At 44.6% G+C, this 16,762-nt stretch overlaps 1 protein-coding gene across 1 annotated transcript; it reads right to left on the bottom strand.

The window, feature by feature from the left end:
* Positions 1 to 335: 335 nt before the first annotated feature.
* On the bottom strand, positions 336 to 12,195 carry CD7 (CD7 molecule). The gene is made up of 5 exons (XM_066565526.1): positions 12,162 to 12,195; positions 5,183 to 5,509; positions 3,359 to 3,700; positions 1,466 to 1,572; positions 336 to 446 (listed from the first exon to the last, which is right to left on the bottom strand). The coding sequence occupies exons 1-5, from the start codon at positions 12,193 to 12,195 to the stop codon at positions 336 to 338; spliced, it is 921 nt and encodes a 306-aa protein (XP_066421623.1).
* Between the last annotated feature and the right edge of the window lie 4,567 nt (positions 12,196 to 16,762).

Here is a 16,762-nt window from a genome sequence, read left to right as displayed (position 1 = left end):
TGATCAGACCTCTGTGGTCTTCCTGAGACTTAGCCGAGAACCAGACCTTCCCAGAATGGGTTATTTAGCAAAGTAATGAGCCCATATGTTGCATTTAGCCCCAAAATGCTGCTTTTTCACCCTGAACTGCATACACGTGTCCAGGGCACCTGCATTTTGCTTGATTTTCTGTACGTTACAAAAAAACCATATTAAAAAAAATAGACACAACCTGGGAAATGAGGTTTTTCCCTCCACTGAAGAAGGTAGGTGATAGTGTGATAGTGATTTCAGTTCAGGAGGTTAAAGCAGCCCTCAGAGCTGCCTGTGAGGGGATGGTCCCAGCTGGCAGAAGTTTATTCACCTCTGGAATAGGTGTTGGTTCTGACCAGGGTGCTCCGTCTGGAGTTGTAGGACATGTCTTCATATACCTCATTGTGCTTTTTCGTCTGGAAATATTTCTTCACCTGCCAAACAAAGAAAACAGCCACTCAAACCAGAGCCTGGAAAGACCCCAACCAAGGAGTAATTTTCCATCTTAAGAGTCCATCTGCATCATCTGTTGGAAGAGGAAAACATACTTTTAAAATTCCTCTCATGATCCAGTGAGGTCTTAGAGGACCACATGGAAATTATCAGCCCATTTATTTTACTTTCTTTTATGAGTCTGATGCAATTTCATGGAAAGTTCCTTCAAGAGTTGGATGTAACTGTAGCTTTGACATAAATAATGAATGACAATAATAATAAATAAGGCTCATTCTTAGACTGTTACTGGTAACACAGGACATGAGGTCCCACTGGGCTTTGACAGAATGATGTTACACTACTGGTTTTTAGCAGTGCTGGATCCACATTTGAAAGGATGAGACAGGAGCCTGTGAATCATGCACTTAATTTTCAATAATATTTATGCAGCAGAAGGATCTATCAAAGACAATTTCTGGGCACTTTCTGCGGTATATTTATAGAAATAATCCCAGTGAAGGAAAAAAATGTAATAATTTTTTTTTCTGGACAGGGGCCATTTTTTTCTCCCAGCACAACTTTCAGACATCAGGGTATTTTATGAGTTTTTGTTGCCCTTGTGTCCCTCTCCAAGTTACATCTCTTACAAACTTGCTATGTACAGCTTCAGTCCCAAATCACAAAAATCTTTAAAAAAAGCAAGGAAAGCAGAACAGTGAGGGGCTTTGTTCAGGGATACACACACAACACATGGCTGTGTCAACCACACAGCTCACTTGAGGTTTGTTATCAAAGGACAATAAATGTCTCATTTACAAAGGCTTACAGAAGTATAAGACACTGTGTTAGCTGCCAAGAATTTACAGCTGGAAGATATTAAATGAGGGCAAATAGGAGAGCAATAGGGAGTCACAACTCCTTAGGTTTATCAGATGTTTGCTTGACTCAGCACTATTTCAAAATAATATCAGTTTGTCCCACCAAACCGCCCCAGTTTTGCTGTGGTGACTTTACTTACATCAACACGGTACAAGGTGCAGCACACCAGGGCACAGAACAGCACAGCCACCACCATGAGAAGGGCATAGAAATCCCAGGAGCTCTTCTCACATGCCTGCTCCACTTCTGCATTTAAAATCACAGCACCATGGTTATAAATACAAAAATAACGAATTTTGTCGGATTAAGTTCTTTTCTGACCCAGTTTTAAAGTTTTAAAAACTTTTATTCCATTTTCAGTCTCATGTGAAGGGTGAGGCAATACAGATGTTTTAATTCATGCCATCACAATCAGAAGCCAACTATTTCTTAATTACAATACATTATAAATATTTCTATCAGCTTTTGCCACACCATGCTGTATATGCCTTAAAGCCAAATCATCTAAAATTACCCCTCATGAGTCCTACTCCAATGCATCTTTCATAGTCCTATTCCTCCAAAGTATCCAGTCTTTTGCAAGGTCATCCTTTGAAAGTTGTTTCTAGTTCCATTTCTCTCCCAGCAATGTCTGTCCTATTCCATGGCATTTCTAAGTCAGCATTTATCTCAAGGTTTGCATGTAGATGCACACTGTGTGAACCTTCTGTCAGGTTTTGAGGATTTTCTACAAATCTATTTCCCACGGAATTTTATTTTTATTCTGAAAAATATAATTTTACAGTTTAGCCAAAAATTCAGATATTGATAGCTACAGAGCCACGTTTCTCATGCCATTAGTATTCACAGTGACATTCCCTGTGCTCTTCCAGAGGCTGGGGGTGGCTGCAGGTGGGTCAGCAAGGAGCACTCCACAAAGGCACCTCCCACACCACTGACAGGACCACACACTCCTAATGGGAGCAAGAAATTATTTCCTGCAGTGTTGCTGCAACCCTGAGGGCTCTGAATTATCCAAGAGCCAGGCTGGTGAGAGGTGCAGACAGAAGCAGGAGTATGTTCATGTTCATGCTGTGGTATAAAATGCACTGAGCAGAATAATGCTGGTGGAAAGGGTTTCAACTCTCTAAAACCTCAATTAATCCATATATGAATAACACACTAATTAATAATCACACCCCTGCTTTGTTGGGCTACTGTCATTTCCCCCACCTCACTTTATTGAGTCGTTGCCCCAGCTGTGGGTGGTGGCACAGAACAGGACCACAGGTACTTTTGCAGACTGCAGGAAAATCCTTTGCAACTCTTAGGGCCTTTGTAAACCTTATTTTAGAAAAGCCTCAGCAAATCCCAATGCACAGGGTTAAATTTTTGTAAGACCAAAATCAAGCACTTGCTTGCTGGTTCTGACTTCAGTTTAGCAAATGAGTACAGCACAATCCTGCAGGAAAATAAAAAACTCAACCTTGGAGCATAGAAAAATGAAACCCCCCACTTTGGAACACAGCAAAATCAAAACCCCTCTTTGCACCACACGCTCACAGAGTGCTCAGTGTTTAACAAAGGTATGTGAGAACATCTCTGCTGTGGTCTGTGGTGCTTGAAGCAAAAGCCTAAGGACTTGTTTTGTGCTCCCCAGTGTGATTTTTTTTTTTAACACAAGACTTGCTAGAGGGAATGGTTTCTAAAAGCCATTTATGTCATGATAAGGTCAAAGAATTGGTGCTGAAACTATTTAATCATACCCTAAAAGTGACAGATTGCACACAGTGAAGGGTTTGTTACCTTGTTTTGGCCTTTTTTTCTTTTTCTAAGCTTCAGGATCATGGCAAGGTCTGAATTCCCCTCTGGTTGTACAAGGCAGGTGGAAACACAGCATCTGTTTCTGTGTCTGAGCTCAACAGGACACAAAGGAGCCTGAACCCACTCTCCAAACTTTCCTAGGTTTGCCTGTCCTGACTAAAATTCCAAATGCTTTCTGTCCACAGCTCAACAACACATATTTATGATTAAACAAGCAAAAAGGTGGTACCTTTAACCAGCACCATGGTGCCACTTGCAGAGAGCAGAGGGAAACCCTTCACCTCCTGGGCACAGATGTAGTTATCACTGTCCTTTTCCTGCAGCTTGTGTAGAATCAACACAATTCTATTTCCTTCCCTTGAATACTCCAAGCGATTCCCAAAGGCAGGAGAAACCTCTGACCCGTTGGGATTTGACACAGACAGAACTGTGCCAGGCTGCACGTGAGTCCTGAGCAGGTGGAACTTATCATCTGCATGTGAGCTGTTCAACACACAGGTGATGCTGACAGACTGGCCTTGCCCAGGGTTGGCATGGAGTGGTGACTGCTCCAGAGACCTTCTGGATTTTGCTAAAAACAGAGAGATCAGTGGTTATCACATGCTTAACACAGTGCATTTTAACTGGGGAGCAAGGGGACAGAGCAGGCAGAAAGAACAGATCATGGAAATGTAGATAAAATGAATTTTTAAACGCGCTTTACACAGGCTTTAAGAGGGATATATTTTAGTATACCCTGGCTCAGGATCTGAAAGTAGGACTGACCAACAGGTTTAGCTGTTTGTACAGGGTCTGCACTACCTAAAAAATTATAAATACTGACCTCCTCTAAGGGAATAGAGCCTGACCAGCACGTCCTGGAGCCATGCATCATTGCCTGCTTTCTCAAACAGAGAAAGATCTGGGGGCTGTTGGTCTGGATCAAATCACACAGTGTGTGTCCCATCAATGTGAAAATGGTCTGTGAGAATGGAATGGTCATTAATGACTCACTGTCCAGCTGGGACGACATTCCACTGAGTTCCTCTGAGGACAGGACTTGTTCCTTTTAATATTATCATTGAAGTGGATAAGGGAGGGAGGATAGAATTTATCAGGTTTGTAAAGGGAAGGCTGTAAGCAGTTCAGAGAAGAGGATCAGAATCAAACAGAGATATAAAGCAACTTAATAAAATAAGTTGGAGAGACAACACATAATAAACAAGATGCGATTCATTAGAGAAAACACAGCCAAGAAGTTTGAAAGGAGAAGCCCAAAGGAGGAGATGATAATCCTTAATGGATATAAATGACTACTGCTGATCAGCAATCAATTAGATCTCACATGCCTGGGGGACAGGAAAGGAAGAAAACCCTGTAAGCTTTGGGAAAGATGTCTCAGGTTAGAAGGTCTCATTGGAAGGACAGGTACATGGAGGAATAAACTGCCAAAGAATAGTGTGGACTCAACCCTCTTATAATGAAAAAAAAAAAAAATAATAAAGACAGAAAAATTGTTCCCCCAACCAGAAACACCTGCCAAAAGAAACACTTCTTCCCATTCAGCAACTCCTCACTAACAAGAGGAAAAAACCCTTTACTCACTCATGCTCAACTTGTGTAAGACCAGCCTCCCGATTATTACCAATTTGTCATTTAAGACGAATTAGTAAAAACAAAAGAGATTTGCAAAAACAACTGCTACCAAAAAAACCCCTGTTTGCTCTGCTAGATGTTTAAAAAGGTTTGACAGGTTGTTTTGGAAAGAGCTGTGGGACCTCACTGTTTCCAAACTGCTGCAGCAACCTGTGACTCGTGAAAATCTGTAGCTGGAATTAATGAGTCACAAATTAATCTTCTAAAATGGTTTGGGGTTTTTTGGTACCATACTATCTCATGTGTTTTCTTCATTGTTTCAGGGAGCAAACCCACACATTCCTTCAAATCTCTACCTGAGCAGACACGGAGGAGGTTCTATCAGACTCAACCTCCCATTGTGTCTCCTTCCAATCTTCGATTTAAAATACACATCTGTATTTACTAATTCTTGACATAAAAGGTGGAATTGCAATACCTTTGACCAGTACTATGATTGTCTTCCTATGTATCTCCTCGATTCTTAACGTCTCTATGCATTTGTAGATTTCAGAATCAGACTCCTGTAACCTGTGCAGGGTTATCCTGAGGTTCTCCCCTTCCTTTGAAGACTCAACACGATTAGCAAAGGCAGGATTGATCTGTGGAGAATTCTCCTTGGGACAATATATCATATTGACATTCTGTCTGACAACTCTCAAGTACATTCCCAATTGATATTCTGAACGATTCATTGGGCAAGTTATGCTGATGGAGTCTCCTTCCCAAGCACTGATAACGTCTGTGGACTGTTCTTTTCCTCCACCTAAAAATAAGAAGTGCAATTGAAATTGTAATATCAGAACTCCTCTTGATCTGATCATATCAAAGTACTTTTCAAAACCAGCTCCACCAACAGAACTGCTCTGTGAGACTGCACCTCAGTGTCCCTGTGTCATTTCTTGGCTGCTCTGGCACCTGTAGTGCCTTTCATGCTCAGTGACCTGAGCAGCTCAGCACCTTCCCAAGCTTCAAAGGCCTTGGCAAAGAAGGGGCTGCTGTCACTCACACAGAAAATTTAGTTCTCTCTTTAGATTCCCTGGATAATCCTATTCTCAAAATACAAGCTTCACTAAGATTACCCTGATAATTAGTTTCAGATCTAAATCAGGAATTTAAAGGTAAGAAAAAGAGGCAGAGAATAGAAGAAAATACACTTGTCTTTTTAAAGAGGCTTTTAATAACATCAGGGAACTGGATAATACAGATTCTCAGATTCAATACATGAAGAGGGCTAGAGAAGGTGTAAATCCAATCGATTTAAGAAACAAAGGCAAATGTAGAATGAAATCCTTGGAGTTCTCCAGTGACCCCAATATCCAAAGAAACCGAAGGGGGAGTATTTGTGCAATGAATAGAAAGGAATAGAGAGATCAAATGGGAAACACCTGAAAGAAGCTGCATCAGAAGCAAGGGAAGAAAAATGAGAGTGTTGCATGTCTAAGGCAAAAATAGTTTAGAAAAGGCTGGGAAAAAAGGAAAGAAAAGACTGAAATGTAAGAGCACTGATGTTGTACGTACCGTCCTGGGCAGGGAAGCACGGGAGAAGAAGGAGAAAGAGGGATGCATTTGGGAGAAACAACATCCACAGCATTTTCAAAGGTCTTTTTAGTTGCTCCCTCAGTCTGAACAATGAGTTCAAGTCCTGAGTAAAGAGTCCCAAGAGCCCCGGGTTGGGCTGTTGTCTGCCAGTTACTTGAGCTGCCCACTGAAAGAAGTCAGCAGAGTTTTGCTTTTGTACCACAATGGTTGTAAAGGAAAAACCATTTCTCTGGGAGGTGCACCTTGGGTTCCTTCACACTTAAACCACACCCTGTTTTTCTGCTGCTGAGCAACCCCCAGTCCCCAGGGCAAGAGTAAGGAGTTGTCTGTGGGGAGCACCTACCTCACCTCTGAAGACAACTGAGAAAAGAGAGGCTCAAATTTGCTCTTCACAGTGCCAAAATCGGGCAGTTGTCTCCCATCCCAGAAATGCAGAACCATCTGAAACATCAGTTCAGTTTGTCAGGACTCTCACAGGTTTAGATTGGTGGCTGTGGATGCAAAAGTCTTGGCTTTGTAAGGAGAAAGGAGATGAGAAATGCTCCATTACTTCAGGAAAACCCTCAATTATTATACAAGCCCTACTCACAAACCAGCAGATTTGCTCTGCATAGTGACAATGTGAATAATTGCCAAGCAGGAGGAGCTGTGGAGTTCCTTCAGCAAACACCAGCACTCACACCCAGCTTCCCCTCAGGGCAGACCTGACCCACAAACCAGCTCACCAGCAGGAGAAAGAGGATTTGACAGGAAATCTGTAGGACTTAACAAGGTCTTTTGATCTTGTTGCTAGAAGGATCTATTCGAGGAAACATCATTACCTGAAACTTTCAGGCTTTTTCTTCTCCCTTAACTTCATTGCAAAGCCAAGACAATAAACAATTTCAATCTTTACCAGGACAATAAAGCCTTTTCCACCTAGCAAAGTACTCTCTCAAAGTGAGAATTAAACTTGCAACTCGGCCAATTATATTCTTAACAAGGAAAAGGAGCAACGTTTTCTAAGAGAAGAGATTGGCTTTAAGACAGGAGCACTTAAAGAAGACAGTGTGAGACCCTCACACGTTGTTTGTGACCAAGGAAGCCTTCCTGGCTCTTTCTTTCCTTCTCCCAGTGCCTGTGGAGCCTTTCCAGCCCCAGCTCATCCATCCCCTCTTCTAGAGCCCTGACCAGGAGATGAGAAAGAACCTTGGATCCTGGAGAAAAAGCAGGATACTAGCTCCTCCCTTCTTTAAAAGGTAACTAGATGTATTATTGCCTAATTACCTGCAATTACATCTGGGTAATTGGGCAATTTTTACTTTCACTTTTAGAGTGAAGGTCAGCAGTGTCACTGAACATTGACACCAGGCAAGTCTGTGCTGATGTGTGGTACAGTGCAGTAAGGGAAACAGGCAAAAAGCCAAACACACTCCCCAAAACTCCTCAGGAAACTGCTGAGAAATGCCTGGGCAGTCACCCTGTCCCTCTGGGTGTGAGTGAGCAGGGCTGTGAGTGACTGGATTTGAGATCTGCTCCCCAGCCTGGCACTGCCTGGCCATGCAAGGGCTCCCAGGTGTGCTGTAAGCTCAGGTCTGTAAGCACAGTGTACAGATGAGGGGAAGATCTGCTGCTTTCTTCTCTCTCTTTTTTTTTTGGGTGGGGTTTTTTGGGGTGGTATAAGGTAAAGCAAACGATCAAAGTAGGTTTTGACTCTCAGCAAATGCAACACATGGTTACAACAGGGAAGTGATCTGGAGAGTGCCGGACCCTCCTCTTTCCCCTCTTCCCTACTACCCCAGATATCTCCACCGATCCAGGAGATCTTTGCCTTGACTTGGCCCCTGCCTTTGACACACAGAACAAGCTTTTTTATTTGTTGTCAGCCTGTGCAAGCTGTCCTCCAGGCAGTGACAAGCAGCAGTCCCAGCCCTGCCCCAGAGTGCAGCTGGATTTGTGAGCAGCAATGCTTCCTCCCAGCCCACAACTCACCCTTTCACCATGCTGCTCTCTTCCACCCTGGCTCTCAGCACAGCCTTTTTAGCAGGGATTTCACAGGGAGATTCTGTTCCAAACAATCCTGTGCCAGTCACAGCCAGCTGGGGCTTCTGCAGATTCACAGGCACTGAAAGCACCCTGTGGGAGCAGAAATCTCACTGCTGCTGCTGAGCCCACCCTTCCCTGCCATCTGAAACAGCCTGGGATTCCTCCTGGAAAATCACCTTGCTGTTAGACAAGAAAAACATACCTACAGGGCAGTCTTCATGTCAGTCAGGTCATAAAGAAACCAAAGTCCAGTTCATGATGTCATCTCTGAGTGCATGGCACTAGATATCCTCTGACATGCAGATAAAGGGGAAAATACCAGTGCCACTCGCCGTCCCAGCAGGCACAGAGGGCTGTGGCAGTGACAGGAGTCACACAACCCCAGCCCAAGGTACCTCAGCACACAGCACCCTGTGCAGGAATTACAGCCCTTTGCCTCTGGCAATCCACACCAGCCCTTTTTCTCTGGGGCATCATCTGCTGGCCCTGCTTCTTCACTGCAAGTGGTCCAAAAGAAAGTCTCAAAGTGGTTTCAAAGCACAGCCAGAAAGTGGGGAAAGGAACCCACAAACCCCCTGTTTGTGAGCTGAACCTCTACTTTTGCAGGACAAGGAGGGAGCCCTGTGCATGCACTGTTGCACTCCCATCTCAGGGATCTCCTCATGCAAACTGGAAGTGCCTGTGCTGATGCTGGCAGAGCTTTCTGCAGCTTTGCTGCTCTGAGCAAGAGCAGTCCCTTGGCATCTCTGAGGAACTCAGCAGGAACCCTTGGAGTTACTAGACAAGAATCCAAGTATTTCATGGAAACAGTGAAATGGAAACATGTGGAGATAGCTCCACATCTTTGCCAAATGAACCACTGAGAAAAAGAGTCGCCCAGCAATTAAATGCTCATTTTCTGAAGCATTGATGGAGTTTCCCTCCCAAGCACTGATAGATGTTCTCTTAACTATTCACTTGCTTCACCTAAAAATAAGAATTGCAATTGAAATTGTAATATCAGAGTTCCTCTTGGTCTGATCATATCAAGGGTTTGAAAACCAACTCCTCCACCCACAGAACTGCTCTGTAAGACTGCACCTCAGTGTCCCTGTGCTGGACATGTCATTTCTTGGCTGCTCTGGCACCTGTAGTGCCTTTCATGCCCAGTGACCTGAGCAGCTCAGCACCTTCCCAAGCTTCAAAGGCCTTGGCAGGAGTGGTTTCTGTCACCCAGAAAATGTAGTTCTCTCTGTAGATTCCCAGGAAAACCCTATTAGTTCTCAAAATACAAGCTGCAGTAAACTGAGCCTGATAACTGGAGCTGGTGTCAGATCTAAATCAGGAATGCAAAGGTAAGAAAAAGTGGCAGAGAATAGAAGAAAATACACTTTTTTTTTTTTTTAAGAATTTAATAACATCAAGGAAAATACAGATTCTCTGAAAGATGACTGCAGAAGGTATAAATCCAGTCTATATTGAGATACAAAGGTATACAAATGTATAATTAGACCCTTAGAGCTCTCCAATGACCCCAATAACCAAAGATACTGAGCGAGAAGCATTTGTACAATGAATAGCAAGGAACAGAGGGATCAAATGGGAATCACCTGTTCCAAGTGTTGGTGATTTCTTAAAACATCACCAGCAAGGGGATCAGTACAATCCAGATCTGATATTAAGCACCAGCACAACAGAGTTTGTTGGCAAGGTTCTCTCTGCTACTTACTGGATGGTTAAAACACATTGAGGAAAAAACAAGCAACAAACAAAATTGAGTCAATCAAAGCAGAAATGAACCAAGAACTGTGTGTGTGCTTGTGTTTAGCTGTGTGGCAAAAGGACAGTGATTCAGCAAACATTCACATTGCTTTAGGGATTTGCTTCTCCCCTTAGGCTGCCACTGACTTTTGCTCATTAGTCCTGACAGTAAATTAGATCCAATGCAAAAGCTGAGGCTTTATTCAAATCAGGTGGGAATGGGGAATGATTTGAGGATACCAAATACCCACAGTGATTCCTGAGGAGCTGTACTCATCTCACACTGTCTAGACTTGCCTAATTTGTCAGGAAGATTGATACCAGAGTTCTGCTCAGCCTGGGGGACCTCTGTGACCCAGTGCCATTCCTGAGGGAGCTGGACACAGCCTCCCACCCAGCCCTGCACAGGAGCAAACACTCAGACATGTCCTCAGCCTGCAGGTGGGGGCAACATCAAAAATCTCTCCCAAACTCTTTCAGTTCAACCTACCAGCCAGCTTGTGGTGCAAAAGGCCTTGGTGAATGCAGGGATGACCTGAGAATTCAAACAACAGAGACACCTGGGTGCTGCTGTGGCATTACCAAGTGACAGCCATGCAGAGGGCATGGGAAGCATTTCAGAGCTGTTCCCACTTTGTCACAGAGAGAATTCAGCTGTTTTCAGTGCTGCTGAGTCAGCCATACACCCTGGGGTGCCTGCTGTCTGCAGACAATGCAAGGAGAGGATGGAGGCTCCTGGTGCTGCCTGTGCTGCTCAAAAGGAGCTGGAGAAGAGTCACAGTGCTTGGGGAAGGTGTGGATGTGGTGAAGGTACCTTTGTGAAAACAGGACTATTTGGGATTACAAGGGCAGCAGTTCCAGGAAAACCAGTCTGTGTTTAAATGGTTGTTGTACATCGTGGGAGAGGAGGAGGATGCTGCTGGCAGAGAAGTTTTCTCCCTTGTAGATGGTTATCAAGAACGTGTGAGCCTTTCTCTGTCAGAAGCCTCTCTGTCCTGCCCAGAAGCTGCAGAAATGAAAAAAAAAAAAAAAAAATCTGTGAGGCCACCAAAGAAACTGGTAGATTCCAGTTAGAATTATAAACAAAATGCCTGAATTTGTGAAGTCCTCCAGGCACCTCCCCTCTCCCATCTGCTTCTGACCCACCCCTTTCTCCACCAAGGGGGCACCTTCAAGGCTCTGCTGTGACCCTGCCCTGGTGCTGTGACCCATCAACTTCTGCCTTAGAGGGGCTCTAGGACAGACCTGAGTCATCACTGGACATTGGACCTCAGGGCAGTCATTACTGGTAAATTTTTTACCCCTCACACCAATATATACATTAATCTATTGATGTAACAACAGTGAGACTGGTTTTGTGCTGCCTTTGCTGGGCTGTGCAAGCACTTGTGCAACTCCTCCTGAAACAAATTCAGACTTGGAAATTTATTCCTTTGGCTCTCAAAGAAAGAAACAACCAGCACCAGGGGATGCACTAGTTCAGTACCTGAGAGGAGGCTCAGCCTCAGGCATACACAAGGTGCCAAAAACCCTGGAGCCAGGTGGACACAGGATGGAGGGGGAAAGCCATTATGGCAGGTTCAAGAAGTGTCCACAGAGCTCATCCCATCTCTCCTTTCATATTTGTTTGCAAACTTCCCTCTTGGATTAATTTAGGGAATTATTTGTTCTTAAATTCCAGCTGGCTCTGGAGTGGGCAGGGCTGGGAGAGGGACCCACTCTCCTGAAGGCCCTGTCAGCCCATGCCCAGATGTCCTGGCTGGGACACATCCCTGCCAGGGAAGCTGCACAGCAATGCTGCAGACTGGGGCTGCTCCAAGGAGGGAAGGCTGAGCCCTGTGATTACTTGGCCCTGCCAGTGCTTCCCCCTTGTTTCAGGAGGAAGCAGTGAGGAAATTCCTTCTGTGCTCATTTTTCACAACAAAGCCACTGGATGGGCACTGTCACAGCAGCCATGGGAGGAGAGTTCATGCCAGCTGTCAGCCCAGTAAGCATCATTAAGAACTGCAGGAACAACACAATGGAGATGAGATCCAGGAGGAAAACCCTTTATGCTTTTCCCACTTCCAGGTGTGGGACCCACAGGCAACACACGATTTGTCAGACTGTACCTTGGCGACGCCGCAGCCGCAAGAAGTAAAACATGGTGCCCCATCCTGTGCAAACCCCAACAAACAGGAATGCCAGCAAGATGCCAAGGCTGCTCTTTTTGCTGGTGAGAAATTCAGGATTACCTGCAGAGCAGAAGAAAACAGAGCATCCAAGTGAAGCACGCAGGAGTGCTAAGCCATGAGCTGCCTCGTAAGCACCACACAAAGGAACTGGCCCCATCTGATAAAGAGAGAAGGAACTGATGAATGAAAGATCAAAGAGCCTCTGGCTCATCATGTTTTACAGAAGGTACCTGGCATAATGCTCACTTTATCAACATTCAAAGCAAATTCTTGTCACCCCACCACAACAGATACTTTCGAACATCAATCTTATATGAAATAACCAACAAGAAATGGTGAGACCTATCCTTGATGAAGTGTTCAAATAAGGAAATCCACTTTGACTGGTTTTTAAAAACATTTTTGTCCATGACCTACGGAAGATGACATAGGTTTCTACCATGAAAGAAATTTGAATATATAAATGTCACCTTTAGTTGACAAATATCCTCATTTAGCACTAACAGATAAGGTCAATCCTTGGGAACTTGTTGCACACCCATCATGTACCCCCTTCCCTCAGCACCCCTGTGTCTGTCACTATGTAATTACAGGAAGCTTGTGGACATCTCTGTCCAGGACTGGCCATGTCCATTTGCCAAGGCAAAGTCTCTGAGACTGGTTGGCTGCAGCACGTGTGGATTCAAATTATGAATGTAGAGGAGACATCTCCCTGCCCATGTAAATTCTGTTCACATCAAGCTGTCTGGGCAAGCCCCTCTCAAAGCAAAAGGCAAACACAAGAAGAGATTAACCTAGAATTCCCTCACCAGGAATGGTAACTGGCAGTGCAGTGTGTTTTGGACCTGACTTTTGAACGTAGCACTTCAGGTCAGGGTTATGTCGCCAGGGATCTGCCTCTGCTTCACAGCAAACAGTCTTGTCCTCAGTATTGATGTTACCTCCTCCATTTTCTGAGAAAGATGAAAGGTTAAAAAAGTTTTGATTATAAATATGGATTATGTAGAAGATCTTCAGTGAAGGGCTAAAGATGTTGAAGAGGTTAATAGATTTAAAAAGTGGATCATGTTGCACAAAATGTTGGAGATTGCTATGATTGATACGAGCTGGAGATGTTTCATTCCCTAGCGGTCTAAATCAAACATTGTCATTAGAATTCCTTCTCACCAAAGCTGAGGATTTGTTCTGGAAATCAAAAATGGAAATATTTGAAGAAGGTAAGAAGTTTTCACATGCCATTAAGAATAACAAAACATCTGTAAAAATCTTATCATTACCTTTATGCATTAAAAAGCTACTAAAAATTTTGCAGCTGCCTTTTACCCAGAGGAACCAAAGAAGAGGAACAAGCAAGTAGCTTGTTGTAAATCTCTAGTAGTAGCTGAGTAAATCTCTAAGATCCTGGAGTGCATCTCCTACAAACCCTGCACCCCACTGTGCCATTGTAGAGCTTATTCTTCTTCAAAGAGAATCTGGAAAACTCCCTCCTGCCTTCACCTACACATCCACTCCTTCCCCTCTTAGGGGATACAGGCATCCCTGTCTACAGCAATTTCCAGATTTCACTGTGAATGTTGCAGTGTCACCAAAGTTTAACATTGTAGTGACAGCACGCAGATATTTTGCAGTGGTGAGCATAAATAACGGAGAGAAATGGCTTATAGTGGCCAGAAATTAAATACAGGAGGAATGATTAGGTTCAATAAAAGCCTATTAGATTAGGCTAAATAAAAAGCCCTGCAACCTGAGCCACCATGAAGTTTTGCCCTCGTGGAGCCATTTGCTTCATGTACCGACAGGTGTTTGAATTCCTGATTTTGGCAGTTTTGTGAGGAAGCTGGAAAGATGCTCCTGGGTGTTTATTGAATTGGACAGAAGAGCAGCACAGAGTAGCTCTTGAGGCTGGACCTGGCTCTGGGTGTGTTCTGGCTGAAGCAGGTGGGATTCACACATTGCAATGTGGCACAGAATTTCACCATGGGAATTGCTGTTGCCAAAAAAAAACGAAAATAAAAACGTATCTTTATAAATCACAGTAACATGTTTATCTGAATCTCTCCTAGTGTTGTTTTAAGCAGTGTTTGACCTGAAAGAGCTGAATTTACTTTTGTGAATTACTTTATGACTTTTTCTCACAGAAGAAACCCAATTATTCCAGTTTAGTCATTCATAAGCCTTGCTGTCTGCCCACATAGAGAACAGTTCAGTTTCCTCCCAGAAATATGTTTTCCATCAGTTAATAACCAGGTTCCCAACAAGCATACCTCCAGAATTCAGGATGCCACACCACAATTTTGGTGGCTCAGTTTCGTCCGAGATGCCATAAACTTCTTCAGGACAGAAATTTGCTTGCTCAAAGCAAACAGTGATGTGTGATTCATTGGTCACCAACTCAACTGTTACACCTGGAATAATGTTTTTCTTGTTTTGTATTTCAGCGATTCTTGTAAAGTTTTTAAAATCAATTCTCCCATCCTCGCATTTGCAGCTTTCATAGTCCTTACAGCGGTAGACTGACATAGTTGTGCTGCCTCGTGTCCCCCTAGCAGGGCCAGAAGTGGACACGGCAATACCTAAATCAGAAGAAAACAAAGAAAAGAAATTTCCATCAGTTTTCTCCCTGGATGTTTACTGTTAGAGAACAAGATGGGTCTTGGTGGACAAGCTTAGTCATGGCTTTGGAAACATTGTCTGCCAGTGGGCAAATTTTGTACAGTACTGGACCCAGTTCCCAGGACAACTTTTGGGGTAGAAACATGATGGAATTCCCCCACTACTTCCACTGTTTTTTTAACTGGGAAGCTGGCAGCTTGGGAGGTGAGTTGAAAGATGTTTCTCTTGCTGAGCTCCTCTGTTCCTGTCCTCTTTCCTTCCCAAACTCCTTGGCACAATCCCACCAGGTGTCCCTCCAACACACTGCCAGATCCCAGGACCACTGAAGCTCGGAGCTGAGCTGCCACACTGCCCACCCTGGGTGCAGTGTCCCAGGTTTCCTCCCTCAGACCCTCCCAGGAAAGAGTCAGTCCTCTGGGAGAGGACTCACCTCATCTGACATCAGACAGACCCAAACAGTCACCCCTCCCAAAAGAGGAGACTGGGACATCTCGGGGTCTTTCAGTTGCTGTTACCCCAAGAATGTTAAAAGTCTCTTTTCCCAGCCCGGCACGTGAAGAATGAGTCGGAGCTCTTCAGTTTTTGGTCTCAAGGTTGTTTATTGTTTCTTATCTATAAAAAATTTTCTCCTGCCCTGCTGAGGTCCATCCAGCAGGACAGTTCCAGGCACTCTGCCTGCCCCCAGGTTGGTGTTATGTCTTTATACTAAAAACTACATGTGCAATGTTTACAATTACTTTCCAATACCTATCACCTATGTTAGACAGTGAGCTTCTACTCTAAACCAGTCCAAAAGTGCCAACATCACAGCAGAAGATGGAGGCCAAGAAGAAGAAGGAGAAAGGCTGGACATGCCCAGTTCTCTCCATCTTGCCTCCTGAGCCCCCATTCCAGAAACCCCAAAATCTACTTCTCCACCCCGTGATAACTTCACTATTACTCTACTTAAACTGTTGTGGCTTGCTGATCTCCATATAAGGTTGGTAATTTGCTTCATGGGTCACAATCAAACCCACAGGTGTTTTGGGCTCTGTGCCAGGGCTTCTGAGCCCCCTGGCAGGGGTCCTGGCTGTTCTGGACAGCCAGAGGGATGTGCTGGGTTCCCACAGGGACAGGTCAAACACATCAACTTTCACCTCCTTAATTTCTCTTCTCACCTTAGAGGTTTTGTGGTCTTGGTTTTAACTGGGCACAGCTGAATTTATCCTAACAGTTCAGAGGTTTTGAGCTATGGAAGAGCAGGGAAAAGCACTGAGGTCAAACACAGAGACTCACTTGGATGGGGAGCAGCAAGGGCCAGGAGCAGGAAACCCAAGTGCAGGAAGTGGGGAGAGTCCATGGGGCTGCCCGGGGGCGTTGGTTCCAGCAGGGCTGGAGCTCTCCCAGATCCTCCACAGCGCCAGGGCAGGCTCCTTCCTCAGTCTTCTCCCTGTGGGGAATTAAAGGCAGTGCTTAGCACCCAGTGTCTCTGCTCTCTTTGTCCAGACAAAAAAATAACAGCTCGCAGACCAAATGTCAGACAGCAACTTCCAGCCCAGGTCACGGGATGGGGGCAAGGCAGAGGAACCCTCACAATGCTCACACAGCTGCCACTGCACTGGGCCAAAAGGGCCAAACTCACAGCCCTTCCCACCTCTGTACATCCACAGCAGCAGGAGACACAAGGTCCTTCTGCAGGGAGAGGGAAATCCCTCCTGAGCCTGCTGGGCAGGAGGCTCCGTGTCCACGTCCTCCTCCAGGCGGTGACCCTGCACACACCCCTCAGCAGGAGCAGTAAATGACAGCTTGATTTGCTGCCAAATTTTCCAAAGTTGAGTTTCCAAGCTCCAAAGTTTGCTCAAGTTGTCCAAAACCCACCAGATAACTAAGGAAGATGGATTATGATGACTGAATGTTTCACTTGGCCTAAGATGAAATATTTATCG

Source organism: Molothrus aeneus, chromosome 25 (genome assembly GCF_037042795.1).
Source record: "Molothrus aeneus isolate 106 chromosome 25, BPBGC_Maene_1.0, whole genome shotgun sequence".
Lineage (NCBI taxonomy): Eukaryota > Metazoa > Chordata > Aves > Passeriformes > Icteridae > Molothrus > Molothrus aeneus.
The sequence above is the reverse complement of the archived record's forward strand: the minus strand, read 5'-3'. Positions and strand labels throughout refer to the sequence as shown.

Excerpts from the sequence above, each read along its gene's own strand:
- CD7 (XM_066565526.1), bottom strand. The coding sequence starts at position 12,195 with ATGTTTTACTTCTTGCGGCTGCGGCGTCGCCAAG. Across the intron at positions 5,510-12,161 it reads GCGGCTGCGGCGTCGCCAAG|GTGGAGGAAAAGAACAGTCC; the intron begins GTACAGTCTGAC and ends TCTTATTTTTAG. Across the intron at positions 3,701-5,182 it reads AATCATAGTACTGGTCAAAG|CAAAATCCAGAAGGTCTCTG; the intron begins GTATTGCAATTC and ends CTCTGTTTTTAG.